At 34.8% G+C, this 15,096-nt stretch overlaps 2 protein-coding genes across 13 annotated transcripts in view; one reads left to right on the top strand and one right to left on the bottom strand.

Annotated features, from left to right (window-relative positions):
• The window catches only part of LOC135844912 (uncharacterized), a 145,717-nt gene extending 134,941 nt beyond the window's left edge, over positions 1 to 10,776 (bottom strand). For 3 of the 12 annotated variants that reach the window (XM_065363304.1, XM_065363308.1, XM_065363302.1), the window contains exons 1-3: positions 10,469 to 10,773; positions 10,183 to 10,351; positions 9,830 to 9,986 (exon numbers count right to left, since the gene is read on the bottom strand). Coding sequence is in view for 1 of the 12 variants with exons in the window: in XM_065363299.1 (XP_065219371.1) it covers positions 1,599 to 3,578 (1,980 nt within the window). In the remaining 11 variants the exon portion in view is untranslated. Of the gene's footprint in view, positions 1 to 1,468; positions 3,611 to 9,829; positions 9,987 to 10,182; positions 10,352 to 10,468 lie in introns of those variants that run through there. The other 9 variants (XM_065363301.1, XM_065363307.1, XM_065363297.1 and 6 more) reach the window with 6 other exon arrangements.
• A 15-nt stretch (positions 10,777 to 10,791) lies between these two features.
• On the top strand, positions 10,792 to 13,834 carry LOC135844916 (protein mothers against dpp-like). Its single transcript, XM_065363310.1, has 7 exons — positions 10,792 to 11,337; positions 11,426 to 11,603; positions 11,688 to 11,795; positions 11,874 to 11,962; positions 12,044 to 12,245; positions 12,320 to 12,560; positions 12,672 to 13,834. The coding sequence occupies exons 1-7, from the start codon at positions 11,074 to 11,076 to the stop codon at positions 12,829 to 12,831; spliced, it is 1,242 nt and encodes a 413-aa protein (XP_065219382.1). The 5' UTR covers positions 10,792 to 11,073; the 3' UTR covers positions 12,832 to 13,834.
• Positions 13,835 to 15,096: the final 1,262 nt, after the last annotated feature.

Here is a 15,096-nt window from a genome sequence, read left to right as displayed (position 1 = left end):
ATGATGATGATCGTAAATGGGATGAAAATATTCGAGATGTTCAATTTTCAATCAACAACACAGTCAATTCGTCTACAAAAGAAACTCCCAGTCGTTTGCTGTTGGGTTACACTCCAAGAGGGGGTGATGATGCACCTCTTCGTGATGAAATCATGCAAACTTCCCAGTTACTTGTTGATATTGCTGCTGCTCGTTTAGAAGCTGCTAAGGTTAATAAAGATGCTCAAGTAAAAATGAAAGAGCACTACGATAAACGACATCGTGAGGCAACTAGATACCAAGTTGGTGACTTGGTGCTTATAGAGAAACAAGCTGTAGCTCCTAATCCTGGTGAATCCCGAAAATTGCTAGCTCCTTATCAGGGTCCTATGATTGTTAAAGAGGTACTTCCTAATGATCGTTATCGAGTTGCTGATATGGATGGTAGTAGGCGTACGAAGCGAAAGACCATTTACGACAAAGTTATCGCCGCAGACAAAATGAAGCTCTGGAAGAGTGCAGAGGAAGTGGTGGAGGATGAAGAGCTTTCTGATGACAATCCTGATTCTGTTTGACACCTCGGGACGCGGTGTATGCAGGATGGCCGAATGTAAGGGAAATTTTAATTTAATAAGGGAAATATTAAATATTCACTCATTCTCGCCTGTCTGTACATTTCTCTCTTTCTCTGTCTACCTACTCTCTGTCTCTCTCTCTCTGCTTTTTGATTGGCTATTAGGAACGTGCGCGATCTCCTAGGCATGCTGCTAGGTGACGAATGTGTGGCTCAGCTTATTATTGCTTATATTGACGTGTGTTAATTACTTCGCGAATTCTGTGCTCTCTGTGGTGACTTATTTCGGTTTGGAGATTTGATTTCTGGTGAGTGTTTCACTGAGTACAGTTAAATATTGCCTAGATATTTTTATTATGTGCTTTGGCTTGATACATTCTTGCTGGTAGGTACCTAGTTTAGGTACCTGGTAACCTACTAAGCAGGGTAGACGTTATCCTACCCAGGCGATGATGTAGGCCCACTGAGAGAGAGCACTCAGCTGAAACATGCTGAGATATGCTCATACTCATTTGTTTTAGACCAGCACTTACCAGGCAACCTATAGGCGAAATGCGGACTAGGTTGAATGCTCTGGTAAGTAGGTACCAGTCTGATACTGTACCTGAGAATGGTTTGCTGATTACCTATTTATGAATTTGTTAGTGCTTTTGGTTTTGAGTTTCTGTACTCAAAAGCACCTGTAATTTTTGTTACAGGTAAATACCAGCCTACCTAGGTTACCAAGGTCCAGCTATCCAGATGCCTACTTCCGTTTTTACTCACGATCCTATTTAAATTAAATTCGTTTATATATTGGAAATTACCTACTTAAATTATATTCTCTCATTCGATCATTTGTTTTTCACTAAATTCTTTACACAACTAAGTAATAACATTTAAAAAAATCGTTGAAAATCGAATTCGAAATATTATTCTTGGAAAATCAACTCAAACGAAAAAAAAAATCCTTAAAAATACAATAATCGTAAACACAAAGCAACACTAGGAAAATATGAATAATGAATATATAATCTACGCAATTCGAAATCCAATATAATTACCCTCACTCAAAATCTCCATCCTCCTCATCACCACTTACGTCACACTCATCGAACCAAGTTTCGCACTTGGGATCTTGTAAAACTTCAAATTCATCAAAAAACTCCTTCATTTTCTCTTTAGAACCCAGAGCCCATAACATAATCCTCCTCCAGGCTCGATTCGTATTCACGTTCGCCATCGTTTTCGTGAACTCTTCCTTATCTTCATCACTTGTGGCGAATATATGAAACATGCGGAACATGATTTCTACATCACTCTTCACCTTCTGCTCACCGCACAGACGTTTGGCTACGTGCAAGATGTTGTTGAAAATCCTACGTTCGATGAATCTTTCGTCGATGAAAGGAACAAAAGCTGCTGAGATCGCGCGTACTTTGCATTCCTTGGCGGTGTTTTCGCCTACGTATTCGTCGTCGTCATTGTCATCGTTATTATCACGGTCTTTGATTTCGTCGATAAACTGGCCAAAAGCGTCGATCTGTTCGTCACTCGGGGTTTCCCAACCGCGTACGAATTTCTGGGGCAATCGAACGATATCTGGTCTCATTTTCTTCTTGTAATCCGTCCTTTGGCTCGGTTCGGACAGCAAGATTTCTAGAAACTGGTTAATCTCGATGATGAACCCGACTTCGAATAATTTATCCAAGTAGGCCTCCATACGATCAGATTCGATGATTTGTTTCTTAAATTCTTCCCTCGTTTGGGGACTCGCTTGGGGATCTGGTAGACAGATCTCCAATAGAGTTATCAGAGCAGGAGGACGTACTCCGATGATTAAATTGGTCCATTCTTTAAGCCAGAACCGTGATCGGTACTCGACGTCGCCATCTGATAGAATTTGCAAAAGCATCGCGTCGTTTCGTAGTCTGTAATTATCGCCTCGCGTTTCGTTGTACCATTTATTCCACTTCAACACGAAGCTGTCGTTTTGTTCGCGAAATAAGAATTGTTTCAAATGACTCGGCGACGTTTTCCATATCTCCATCGTGTATTCAGCCAACCCATTCGAATCACTGTCGAATGCGTACTGCGTGCATCTAAATATAGCCGACAGCATTTGAATATATTGTTTACCGCGTAACGTAGGCTTGATAAAATTCCAAAACTGCAGACTTTGCTCGACGGACATTTCACCCGCGATATTCTGCATCATTTGGGCCACGTTCTTCACGAAAAGATCCCTCTGCTCGAGTTCGGTATACAAGGGTATAATATGCTTTACTATACGCATTGGCAAAGTCAACATTCTACCATTGGCGAATTCTTGCCTCTCTTCGTCTTCCAACTGGCAGAAAAAATACCTCAACGCAGATTTGTTGGACGCAAAAGATTCCAACATGAATAATTCGAAAGATCGATCATCGTCTTCGGGCATCTCTACGTCGAAACCTTCCCTCATACGATCCCAATACAAAACATAGTTATTCTCGGAGAAATCTTCGATCTCCGTGCAATCGTCGACGTCCAGGCAATCGTACGTTTCGTACATGTCGTCAATCTCGTCTTCCATGCAATATTCGCAAGCCATTTTAAACTTCTCTTCTTCGCTCAAATACGTATCACGAATCAGTTTCTCGGCGGTTTTGACGTAATCTATTTCGCCATCGAGATTCCAAATATATTTAGCTAAGAAATCAGACGTAACGAAACGACGCTCGTTAAAGCCACCGCTGCCGATGAATACACTTGCATGTTTCCACACCCATAGTGAGATTTCCGTACCGACTAACTTGATCTGATCTGTCATTTCGGAGCGACGAATTACAGCACTGGATGGTAGATTTGATAGAATTTTGTCGACATGACCGTACATCCAATCGTGCACTATGAAACCTTTCGACGGATTGTTGATGTTTTCGGCGTCGCGATTCAATTCGTCGAAAACCAGGCGTCTTGCTATGACACGAGTGGATATAAGTTGTAGTTTCGGTGGTGAATAGAGAAACACGAATCTGCCATCGTTGATTTCCGAGTCGTCCATTTTGGGTTGTTCTCCGGTGACGATAAAAAAATCTGAAATTTCACCAAATCTGGTAAGTAATTTTCAACTCACTGAGTTCAACACTATTTAACACGAACCACCGTAAGCTTTCAGCTAGCACTAAAAATACGTAGGTAATAGGTATAGGCTACTTGCTACAATACTTTTAATATTACCCATAGACACAATCAAATTCAACCTTTAATAATTTCCAAACTATGTATTTTCATTTTTGAATTTCTGATGGAATTTTAGAGAGTTGAAAAAAAAATTCAAAAAAGCTGTTTCAAGAGCAATTTTGATTTTTTTTTAGCGAAGTAAACTACTATTCCTAGGCCATTTTGGAGCCTCCGCCAATTTTCAAAGTTTTATTCAGAAGTTCTATTCAAAACCGAATTTTTGACCAACTTGAAAATTCTAGAAACAGTAAAAAAATCCGATTTTCAAAAAATTAACATAGATCATACTCACTTTTTCAAAAAAAAAAAAAAAAAAAAAAAAATTAATAATGACAAAAATGTCAAAATTTTCCAAAACTTCATTTTTCTGGTCAAAATTGTCCCAAACACACTATTTTTGGCCAAAATTGACAAAAAGTCCTCATTTTTCCAAAAAGTTTCAAAATCACAGATTCACAAAAAAGTTGACAAACCTCATTTTTCCTAAAATATTCAGTCTTATTTTTTGCTAAAATTGACAAGAAGTTGTCGAAATTGTCAACATTTTCCAAATATTCTTTCCATTGGTCAAAATTGTTCCAAAACCTCATTTTTGGTCAAAAATTGTCAAAAAGTCCACATTGCTCCAAAAATATTCCAAATCACAATTTTTGTCAAGATTGACAGAAAAAGTTGACAAGAACGTCAAAATTCTCCAAAACTTCTTTCAACTGGTCAAAATTGTCCCAAAACCTTATTTTTGAACAAAATTGTCAAAAAGTCCACATTGTTCCTAAAATATTCCAAATCACAATTTTTGTGAAGATTGACAAAAACGTTGACAAAGATGTCAAAATTTCCCAAAACTTCTTTTCTCTGGTCAAAATTGTCCCAAAAACACCATTTTTGGTCAAAATTGCCAAAAAAATCCTCATTTTCCCCAAATTTTTCAAAATCACAGATTGACAAAAAAATTGAAAAAAAAAGTCAAAATTTTCCAAAACTTCTTTCAACTGGTCAAAATTGTCCCAAAACCTTATTTTCGAACAAAATTACCATAAAGTTCTCATTTCACCAAAAATTTTGTAAGTCACATTTTTTTGATAACTTGACAAGACAGTCGACAAAATTGTCAAAATTTTCCAAATATTCTGTTCTCTGATCAAAATTTAATTGTCTCAAAACTTCATTTTTAGTCAAATTTGTCAAAAAGTCCTCATTTTTCCTAAAATATTCAAAATCACAGTTTTTTGCCAAGATTGACAAAAATGTTGACAAAATTTTAAAAATTTCCCAAAACTTCCTTCTTTTGATCGAAATTGTCGTAAAAACTCAATCAAAACTGTCAAAATTTGCCAAAAATTCTTTTCTTTGGTCAAAATTGTCAAAAAGTCCTTGTTATTCCTAAAATATTCAAAATCACATTTTTGAGATTTTTGAACGATTTTAATTTTTTTTAAGCATTTTTATGTGTCATGTAAATTAATATGGGTAATTATTGACAAAAAGAAAGGATAATGCAGGTACATAGAAAAGTGAGACTATTTCGCAAACAATTTTTTTAGAAGGGCTATAGTACTGAATTGTTTCCAAAAAAAAGTGACAAAACATTTCAACGTAGAAAAAAATCACAAAAACCAGAACATAACAAAAATTGACATTTTCAATTTAAAAAAATTGAATTATGAACCTTTTGAAGAAAAAGAGAGAACGTTCGGCAATTTCTGGCACAAAAATTAATGAGACAATTTCTGGCAAAAAAACAAGACTTATGGACAATTTTTGAAAAAAGTGAGGCTTTTTGGAATTTAAAAGAAAAAGAAAACTAAAATGTTTTTCACCATTTAATTAAAATACGAGAATTTTGACAATTTTTAGAAAAAAATCAAGAACAGAACCTTTTGGAAATTAATTGGTACCTAAAACCAATTTTCGAAAAAGAAAAAGAGTGAACGTTTGACAATTTCTGACACAAAAATCAATGAGACAATCCCTGGCAAAAAAAGACTTATGGACAATTTTTTAAAAAAGTGAGGCTTTTTGGAATTTTTTGAAAAAAAAAACTAAATTTTTTTTCACTATTCAATTAAAAAACGAGAATTTTTACAATTTTCAGCAAAAAGCAAGAACAAGACTTTCTGGGAATTAATTGGCAAAACCAATTTTCGAAAAAAAGCGATACTTTTGAAAAAGTTTTGAACAAAAAAACAAAAACAAGTCGCATTTTTTTGATAAGTGAGGCTTCTTTGCACTTTTCAAGGTGATAGAACTACATTTTTTTGTCATCAATGGCAATTATAGGTGAAAAAGTGATACTTGTAAATGGCAAAAAAATTGAAAAACCAAAACTTTTGAACAACTTCTGATAAAATTGTAATTTTTGGGAACTTTTTGAAAAAAAAAACAAAAAAAAAAAAACGAGAAATTTTGACAATTTTAGGGCAAGTGCGAGACATGACAATTTCAGCAAAAATTAAAACTTATTGGCCAAAAAAAGATACTTTATCGCCACCTTTGTTGATGATGTGATTTTTTTTCAATTTTTTGGTTAAAAAGCGAGAGTTTTTGATATTTTTTTTTTTCCAAACCAGAGGAACATTTGGGTAATTTTTTCAAAATTCTTGAATGAAGTCTTTTTGTTTTTTTTTTTGTTTTGTTAAAAGGCGAAAATTTTCAGCAAGAAACGAGACTAATTGGTACTTTTGACAAAGGTGAGATGTTTTGCTATTTTTGGCAGAAAGCGAACAATTCTTAACAATCTGTATCGTCGTCTAAAAGGCAGAATTCTCGATTCGATTTTTTTTTGAACCTCCAGCGAGTTTTTAAATCCTTTAGAAAGGGCTAAAATGAACTTTAGCCTCTGTAGTTCCGATTAGTGCTTTTCAAGCACCTTATCGTTCGTTTCAAGAGGTTATCGCGAAATTCCAGGAGAATGAGTTCAAAAGTAAATTATTGACCAATTAGAAAAAATTTCAGAAACAGTAAAAAAAAATAAAATTTTCAAAAGAGGTACACAACGATCGACTTTTTTCGACAAGATTTCTTCAAAGGTGCCCAAGGGATCTTTGGATAGGAAAAGTATCGCTATTTGACCTGTTTGGAGCCTTTTGCGAGTTTACGAAATTTCCCAAAAAATTTCAAATCGCTATGAAACGTACAAAAATGAACTTTAGAACCTACTGGAACTGAAATCGGTGCTCATTGGGCACCCTCTCGACCGTATCACGTGATTTTCGCGAAATTCCAGGCGTAAAAATTTTCAAAAGTGAATTTTTGAAAAAGATGAAATTTTAAAAAAATTACAGACGAGAGATTTCATTCAACAAGATTTAGTCTGGTGAGCTTAAACGATCACTCGATTCGAAAAAAATCATAACTTGACTTTCAATAGATATACGTACTCACGAACAATCATCTGTTCGAAAATATTTCCAGAAAATTTGAACAGCTGAACATTGAAACGTACTCTTTCAAATTAAACATTAAAGAAAATTCACTCGAACTGGACGAAACGCAACAAATTTACAAATTTCACGTTATAGAAGAGAAAAACTTGAGCAAATCTTACACTAATCCCATAAAAACTCTTGATTGGCTTAACAATTCGTGTTTCGAAGTTGCAGGAATCGTAAGAGGAACCACAATGACCACTCGATAATGAAACCTTCATATAGTATCAGATTGTTTAGGTCGTATACGAAAAAAATTCAATACCAAAATATTTTAAAATGAAAACTACATTTGTATTAATTTCGTTTTTACTCAACAAACATCAATAATGTCGATTACTTAAGAAATATCAAACAATCACTCACTTAATAATAACAAATCAAACGTAATAGAAAATAAATTCACGAGCAAACAATGACTGATAGAATCAGTTATTACTCATTGGTAGTAAAATCCTCGAAGGAAAAATTAACCAAAAAAAAAAAAACAAAAACATCGAACATAATAAAACTAAATTCACGAGCAAAAAATTCATTAAAAAAATCAAAACGTAATAAAAATAAAACTCGCGAGTAAAACATGACTGATAAAATCAGTCCTACGTAGTAAAACTAAATCCTCGAAGGAAATATCAACCAAAAAAAAAAAAAATCAAATATCATAAAACTAAATTCACGAGTAAAAAATTCACCATAAAAATCAAAACGTAACTAAGAATAAAATTCACGACAAAAAACTTGACCGAGGTTTGGTCGTGAGTAGTAAAAATAATCTTACAAGAGTAAAAACTTGGTCAAAAAAATCAAAACGTAATAAAAATAAATTCACGAGTAAGAAAAACCCAATACCATTCGCTCATCACGGTAATACGCACTCGTTCTCAACAAAATTACGTACTGCGGCTACACTACCCAAACACCACTGGAGCACCATATCCCACGGCACATTATACGATTGCCAATGATTCCAATTCACGCTGAAATTTTGATCACCAGCGTACTTGGCTCTGATCTGAATCATTAACTGTCTAAACTCCTCCATCAAAGCATTCCTTACTTGAGGCAACTGCGTATGGCACAAGCGTTCGCCGAAATGAATGACCTCGCCTAATTTTCGATCTAGGTGGAACAAGCATTCTGAGATGAACGATCGAAAATACAAACGGATCATAGTCCCTTTGAACGAATCAGCTGCTTCTTCATCTGCGCCATAAACTTCGTCAATAAACTTGCCGAATATATCGATCCATTCGTCTTGGTTGCTAAACGCCAGAAAACACTTGGGTAAACGAGTGATATTATTCTGCAAGAACTGTATTTTGAAGTCTCGTCTTTGTTCAGCGTTCGGTAAGAAAATTTCGGCGTACTGGTTGAACTCGGGAAAACACACTTCGTCGTACATGACGAGAAAATGTTGCTGCATTTTCTCCGAATTGAATACCTTCTCTTTAGCCGTCTGTCTTACGATCGGATCTGTCAAACAAGTCTCGATCAACTGACGAAAAAACATAGGTACGCAATCGACGATCAATTCTTCCCATTGCTGCGTCCAAAACTGAACTCGAAGTTGGATCGGAGCATCTTGAAGAACTCGTACCAAGAACGTATCGTTTCGAAAATCCATACCATGCTTGTAACCGAACCACGTTTTGTACCCGAAGATGAATTTTCCTTCTTCATGGCGGAACACGAAGTCTTTCAGATGTTGAGGCGTACTATTCCATAAATCCATGACAAAATCTGGAAACCAACAAACGTGTCCGTAATGGTATATATCGTCATCGTAATCGTCTTCGTCCATTTCGTCCAACTCCAAGTAATTTTTGAAATGGACAAGTAGGTTCATCAATTCAACGAAATTTGCACCGGTCATCGAGGCTCTTAAACGGTACCATAACGTCAGCACAGGTTCCGCAGACGTTGATCTTTTCATCAGTTTGTACACTCGCTTGTAATCCGGTACCATAGCAGGTGCAGGTCCAGGAGCAGGTGCAGCGAAAAAGCCTGCGTTGAAATCCATATTTTTATCGCTAAATCAATGAAACTGATACGATATAAGTAGAATACTGAGACTGACAGATGATCTGAAAGTGAAAAAAAGTCCATATTTGGGTAAATTTCATACTAACCTTACGTAAAATTCGTTTTTTGCAACAGCGAATCGATCGAAGATGTAAATAACGATGCATAAATTAAAAAACAGCTCGTAAACACGTTTAAAATATAAAAGAAAACACTTCACTAAGTTTAGCACAGCGTAAGGTCATTGTTTACCAGTTAAAACAAGGAAATTAATGCAAATTTCAAACTACCAGAAAGCTCATGAACGTAGCTAACACTCGTTGAGTTGTGGATTCAAAGTTTCATTCAACCATCGTTAGCATCAACTTCGTATTCTACAATATTCTACCAACGAATATCCAACTTATATCTCGAATATAACCGACAAATAACACCGTAAATATTCGTGCAAGCTTTTCTGCTACAAAATCCACACGTAATTCGTTGATAATACTTGCAAAAGGATACATATTTCTAAATTACATCGCGCAGGATACTTTCAACGAGAGTAAGCTATTACATCATGCAGATAATGCACCGGAAACAAAGAAATACTGAATAATATACATCAATCATGACTCACCAGTCTTCTCAGGATCTCGGTTTGCGATCGTTCGAGTAATACTGCAATTATATTCAAATGAAACGATTACGATCTATCGTCGAAGATGCACGATGCATGAATTAAATCGATCAACGTGGAACGCAAATAGACTACTTCGATACGAAGAATTATGTTCCTAAAAGCATATGAAATCCTGTGTAATTTCAACAACCACGATACTTAATTCAAAAATGCGTTCGATTGTGTTATTCTACGGCACATGTGACTTCATTTTTCAGCTAACCGAAATCAAACACTCAGAACCGAAGTCACACTTACAATACGTACGTATAGTACGGAGAAGTATTATCCATTAATTATTCGGTACATACCTTTCGAGTGGAACAACTTTTCTCAGCAGGACTCCAAAAGCAAAAGTTCTGTAGTTAAACGAACGCACAATGTAAAGAATAAACCAAGCCGGACATCAAAGACTAGACAAAGACAAATGACACTGGCGGAAAGATCTGTCGTCTATAGTAGTCGATTGGAGACGAAATTCTGGAAAGTTGAAGACAAAAGGACGATTGAAAGAATTCCAAGATTTTCCGAAACATGTCAACTAAACTAATATTACTAATTAATAAATTACTTGGTCGATTAAATAATAATAATTACCTCAGCTACGTGCGTAATAATCGTAATTAAACAGTAAAAATGTGGCGCCCACCAAAAATGCACATTGCACAATGAATGACAAATGACAATAGAAAATGGAACCGGTTATTTTTCACTTTGCAAAATTCAAGGCAAAATGGCTGGCAAAAATTCGAATAAAAACTCAACTTGACAGGTGGCAGCACTTGTTACGAAGCAACGAATATACCCGAGCTTACCCGAATGTTGTTTCGACGCATTTCCGACATGGGTTCTTGCGTTTTAGGAGCACGTTTCGGAGTTTGATTTTCGTGTTTTCGTGGCAACGTCGCTTTGGCAACATGGTTGACGAAAACATTCCGAAGCGAATTAGCGAATTCCGATAACAAGCTCGATGGAAGAATGTAATTTGGTTACAAATTAATTAATAATTACTCTAATTTATTTTATTTTACCCATTTCTCGGTTAGAATATACTCTACGGTTTAATAATTCCTCGTAATAACCAAACTTTCAACCATCTGTGTCCAAGTTCGCGATGTGTATGAGATCGGAATCTCTGTGTTATTGATATTTTTTCAACGAATTACTTTGGAATCTAGAATAATTATATAGTACAAACAATCATGGATATCGAAGACGCCGATACTTCCGATTCCGGACCAGTTCCCAGTTTATATTCGTTCACTAGTCCCAGCATTAAAAAGCTTCTAGGTTGGAAGCAAGGCGACGAAGAAGAAAAATGGGCAGAGAAAGCTGTCGAATCTTTATTCAAGAAGCTGAGAAAACAGAACAAAAAAGCTTATAAAAACTTGATAAAAGCGTTGAATTTCCCCGGACAGCCCAGTGAATGCGTTACGATACCTAGAAGTTTGGATGGAAGATTACAGGTAATAATCGAGTAAATTTTATAGCAGATTAAATCAAACAAAACACGAGATCGTAATACATCATTCATCACGTGTTTTCGTTCCGCAGGTATCTCATAGAAAAGCACTGCCACACGTGATCTATTGTCGAGTTTGGAGGTGGCCTGATTTACAATCTCATCATGAACTCAAAGCCGAAGATTATTGCCAATATCCATTCTCAGCCAAAGAGAAGAATGTTTGCATCAATCCATATCATTATAAAAGGGTTGAAAGCCCGAGTACACGTAAGCTTTGAAGGTTCAGATACGCATACGTGAGTGTTTCGATGAAATTAAGTTAATTTTATTTTGTATCTTGTTTTTTTTTAGTGTTACCACCAGTGCTTGTTCCTAGACATAGCGAATTTGCTCCCAATCATACCTCATTGCAATACCAACAACAACAACAGCAGCAGATGTCGATGAATTATTTAGCTGGTTAGTGTGTTTTGGAAATTTCGTCTCGAAAATTTCATTATTAAGTCAGTAACGTGAATGTTTGTTTATATCTTTTAGGAAGTCCACCTCAATCATTCTCGCCTCATGATGACAGAAGCAGCGTATCATCTTTTGGTGAACTCGGTCGTGGAGCTGACGTCACTGAAGTACAGTACCATATCAAATAAAAATAATTTCTAAATACGTAACGTGTACAAATTATAATTTTTATTATGTTAAATCTATAGGAACCTTCTTTCTGGGCAACTATCGCATATTACGAATTGAACTGTAAAGTCGGTGAAGTATTTCCATGTCATTGGCAAACGGTCATCGTCGACGGTTTTACTAATCCTACCGGCCGGAAATTGAATAGGTTTTGCCTTGGTCAGTTATCTAATGTGAATCGTAACTCAACTATCGAAAATACTCGTCGTCATATTGGAAGAGGTGAGAACACCAGTATTGATCATAAAGTCTTCTAACGAGCCGATCAGTCTATTAAAATTATTCGTCATTTTCAGGAGTACAATTGCACTTTGTGCAAGGTGAAGTATTCGTCGAATGTTTATCAGATGCTGCGATATTCGTGCAGTCGCGACATTTCAACTATCATCATAGATTCCACCCTTCAACCGTTTGCAAAATACCACCTGGTAATTCGCTGAAAATATTCAACAACAAGGAATTCGCTGATTTACTTACGCAGTCTGTTAATAATGGATTCGAAGCAGTTTACGAACTCACAAAAATGTGCACCATCAGGTTAATATAATATGTTTTTTTATTCGAGCTGATCGTACGTTTTTTTTTTTTAAGAATAGCGTTTCGTTCGTGAATTAATACTCACATATTTGTGTCACCGAATGTTTCCAGGTTGTCTTTCGTTAAAGGTTGGGGAGCTGATTATCACAGACAAGATGTCACTTCTACTCCGTGCTGGATTGAAATTCATTTACATGGTGCTTTGCAGTGGTTGGATAAGGTTTTAACCCAAATGGGATCTCCGAATAATCCGATTTCTTCTGTATCGTAATATTAACGAATGGAATAGTTTGATAGTATTTTGATTTTAATGGTGCCATGTTAAGTATGTTGAAAATGTTTGCTCGTAGGTATATTCGTTCGTTTGAATTTTTTGATCGAAACTTCAACTCCATTCTGTTGAAATACCGAGTGGATCTATTGATACAAACAGAAACGATTCATTGAAGTTTTAAGAAAGGTGTTTTATTGAAAAGTATGTTCGTTGAGGACCATTTTACAACACGTGTTGATTTTCTTCGAGTTCGATAAACCCGATATTTTGACTTTACTTATGATAAATTTATCTACAATGATAATATCACTTCATCTTGAATAATTCTCTTGGTCGTATTCCTATTAAGCGATTTCTTTTTAAATCAGGTAGTTTACATATCAAAAATTATTACAGTATCACTACAAAAGTCCTCCAATTTTTCCTTCTCCGCTCGTGAGTAATTTACGTACTCATCATTAGAACTTAATTGAAAACATAATCGAGTTTTTTGAAATGAAACTGAGTATCTTTTAAACATATTTTTTATCTTCCAATATTAAGTTATTTATTTATTTATTTATTAGGGCTTTATTTATATGTACTTTCATTTACTACTTCGTAAATAGGGTAACTATGCTTTTTTATGTATAATTGGACATTCGATATCTATTGGATCTCTTTAAACTTTTACAAAACTGTCGAATAATATTTCGTGATTTGCTTTATTTTTCGTTTGTCGTGAATGATAATTATATCGACTTGAATCTTAATATTACCGTTTTGTCATTCGCGATAGTGAATTGGTTGTGAATTGCATTAAAAAATAACAAAAAATGATGTAATTTAAATACAAGAATTTCTCGTAGTAAAATACGTAGTTATAAAATTTTTAGTTCGAGTTTTCTGCCAATGATAGTATTCGTGAGAAATGACGATTTTTTTTTCTATTTTTTTACTTAGGTAATATGAATAATGACATATGTACTTAAAAATAATATATCGTACTTTTCGTTTTCAATTTACAGTCTTAGTTTTATTTTCCACTGGGTTGTATGTATACTCGGTTTCGTTCCATATTTCATAAAATTTCTTCAGATCATTCTAAAGGTAGAAGCTCGGTTAGTAAATTGAGGTCAACTTGGGAAAAATAAACTCATGCATAAATTCAGGTATCGTTGACTTTTCTGATTCAACAACTTGAACACTCGTGTGAGATAAAAATCGGGGAATGATTTTGACTCTTTGAGGAGTTTTTTTTGAAAGGGAGTTTGAAAACCTTGAAATTAAAAAAAAAAAAACAAAAGTACTCGATGAAAAATTTGAGATGGCTCTTAGCAAAATGAGAGGGGGTAAATGTTCTCCAAAATTTTGATATTTTGGAAAATTTTGCTCATTTTTTTTTTTATTTTATTGATTTGTTTTTTTGATCCTGAATACCAAAAACAAGTCTCGAAGAATAATATAGACTTTATTTTAAAGCAATTTTTGAAGAGGAAGGGGAAGAGAGGGGTTCATGTGCGTCGAATTTTTCGAAAACAGTGAAAATTCTCTCAATTGAATAATTTTCTAAATAAAAAATTTCTTTTGAGGTTCGCTTCTGGAAAAAAAATCCTTAAAAATGAATGAAACCGATACCGATTTTCCAAATTTAGGAAAATTTCAACATTTTATGACGACAAAATTTGCAAAAAAAAACACTAAAGCACTGATTTTCAAAACTTTGGGGACATTTAACTCCCTCTTCCCTGGCTTACTTTAGGTCTTTCATGCATTCGAAGTACTATTCCAAGTATTTACTGAAAATTTTTCAGTGAAACAAAAAAAAAATGCTTGAATCAGATAAGTTTTCTGTCATTCAAAAAACTTTGAAGCATATAAGCCCCTTCCTCCTCCTTTCACCAAAGAGTCTCTTGGAGTCAGAATTATTCTTTTTTATGCTCACCTCTCACGCGAATGTTCGAATTTCCTTTGAGAGCTTTGAAGTGCAATGGCACAGGTTGATAACTTATCAGTCATTTAAGCTGAAAATTTCAGAATCTATTTTTTTTATTTTTATTAATTTTTTTTCGCGAAAATGAACCGTTTTAAAATCCTTATTGTCAGATATTATCAGCTTAAAAAATTCGGGAAAAATCCACCAATGAGGGAGATACACCAATTGATTGATAAATTTATGGACTGGACAGAGCTAAAATCAAAAGATCTTGTAAAAATCATCAACAGATAAAATTTCTGAGGTTAAAGTGTATTTTTAAATTTATTATAAATTTTTAGAAATTA

Source organism: Planococcus citri, chromosome 4 (assembly GCF_950023065.1).
Source record: "Planococcus citri chromosome 4, ihPlaCitr1.1, whole genome shotgun sequence".
NCBI classification, from domain to species: domain Eukaryota; kingdom Metazoa; phylum Arthropoda; class Insecta; order Hemiptera; family Pseudococcidae; genus Planococcus; species Planococcus citri.
This window is presented reverse-complemented; position numbering and strand designations above follow the sequence as displayed.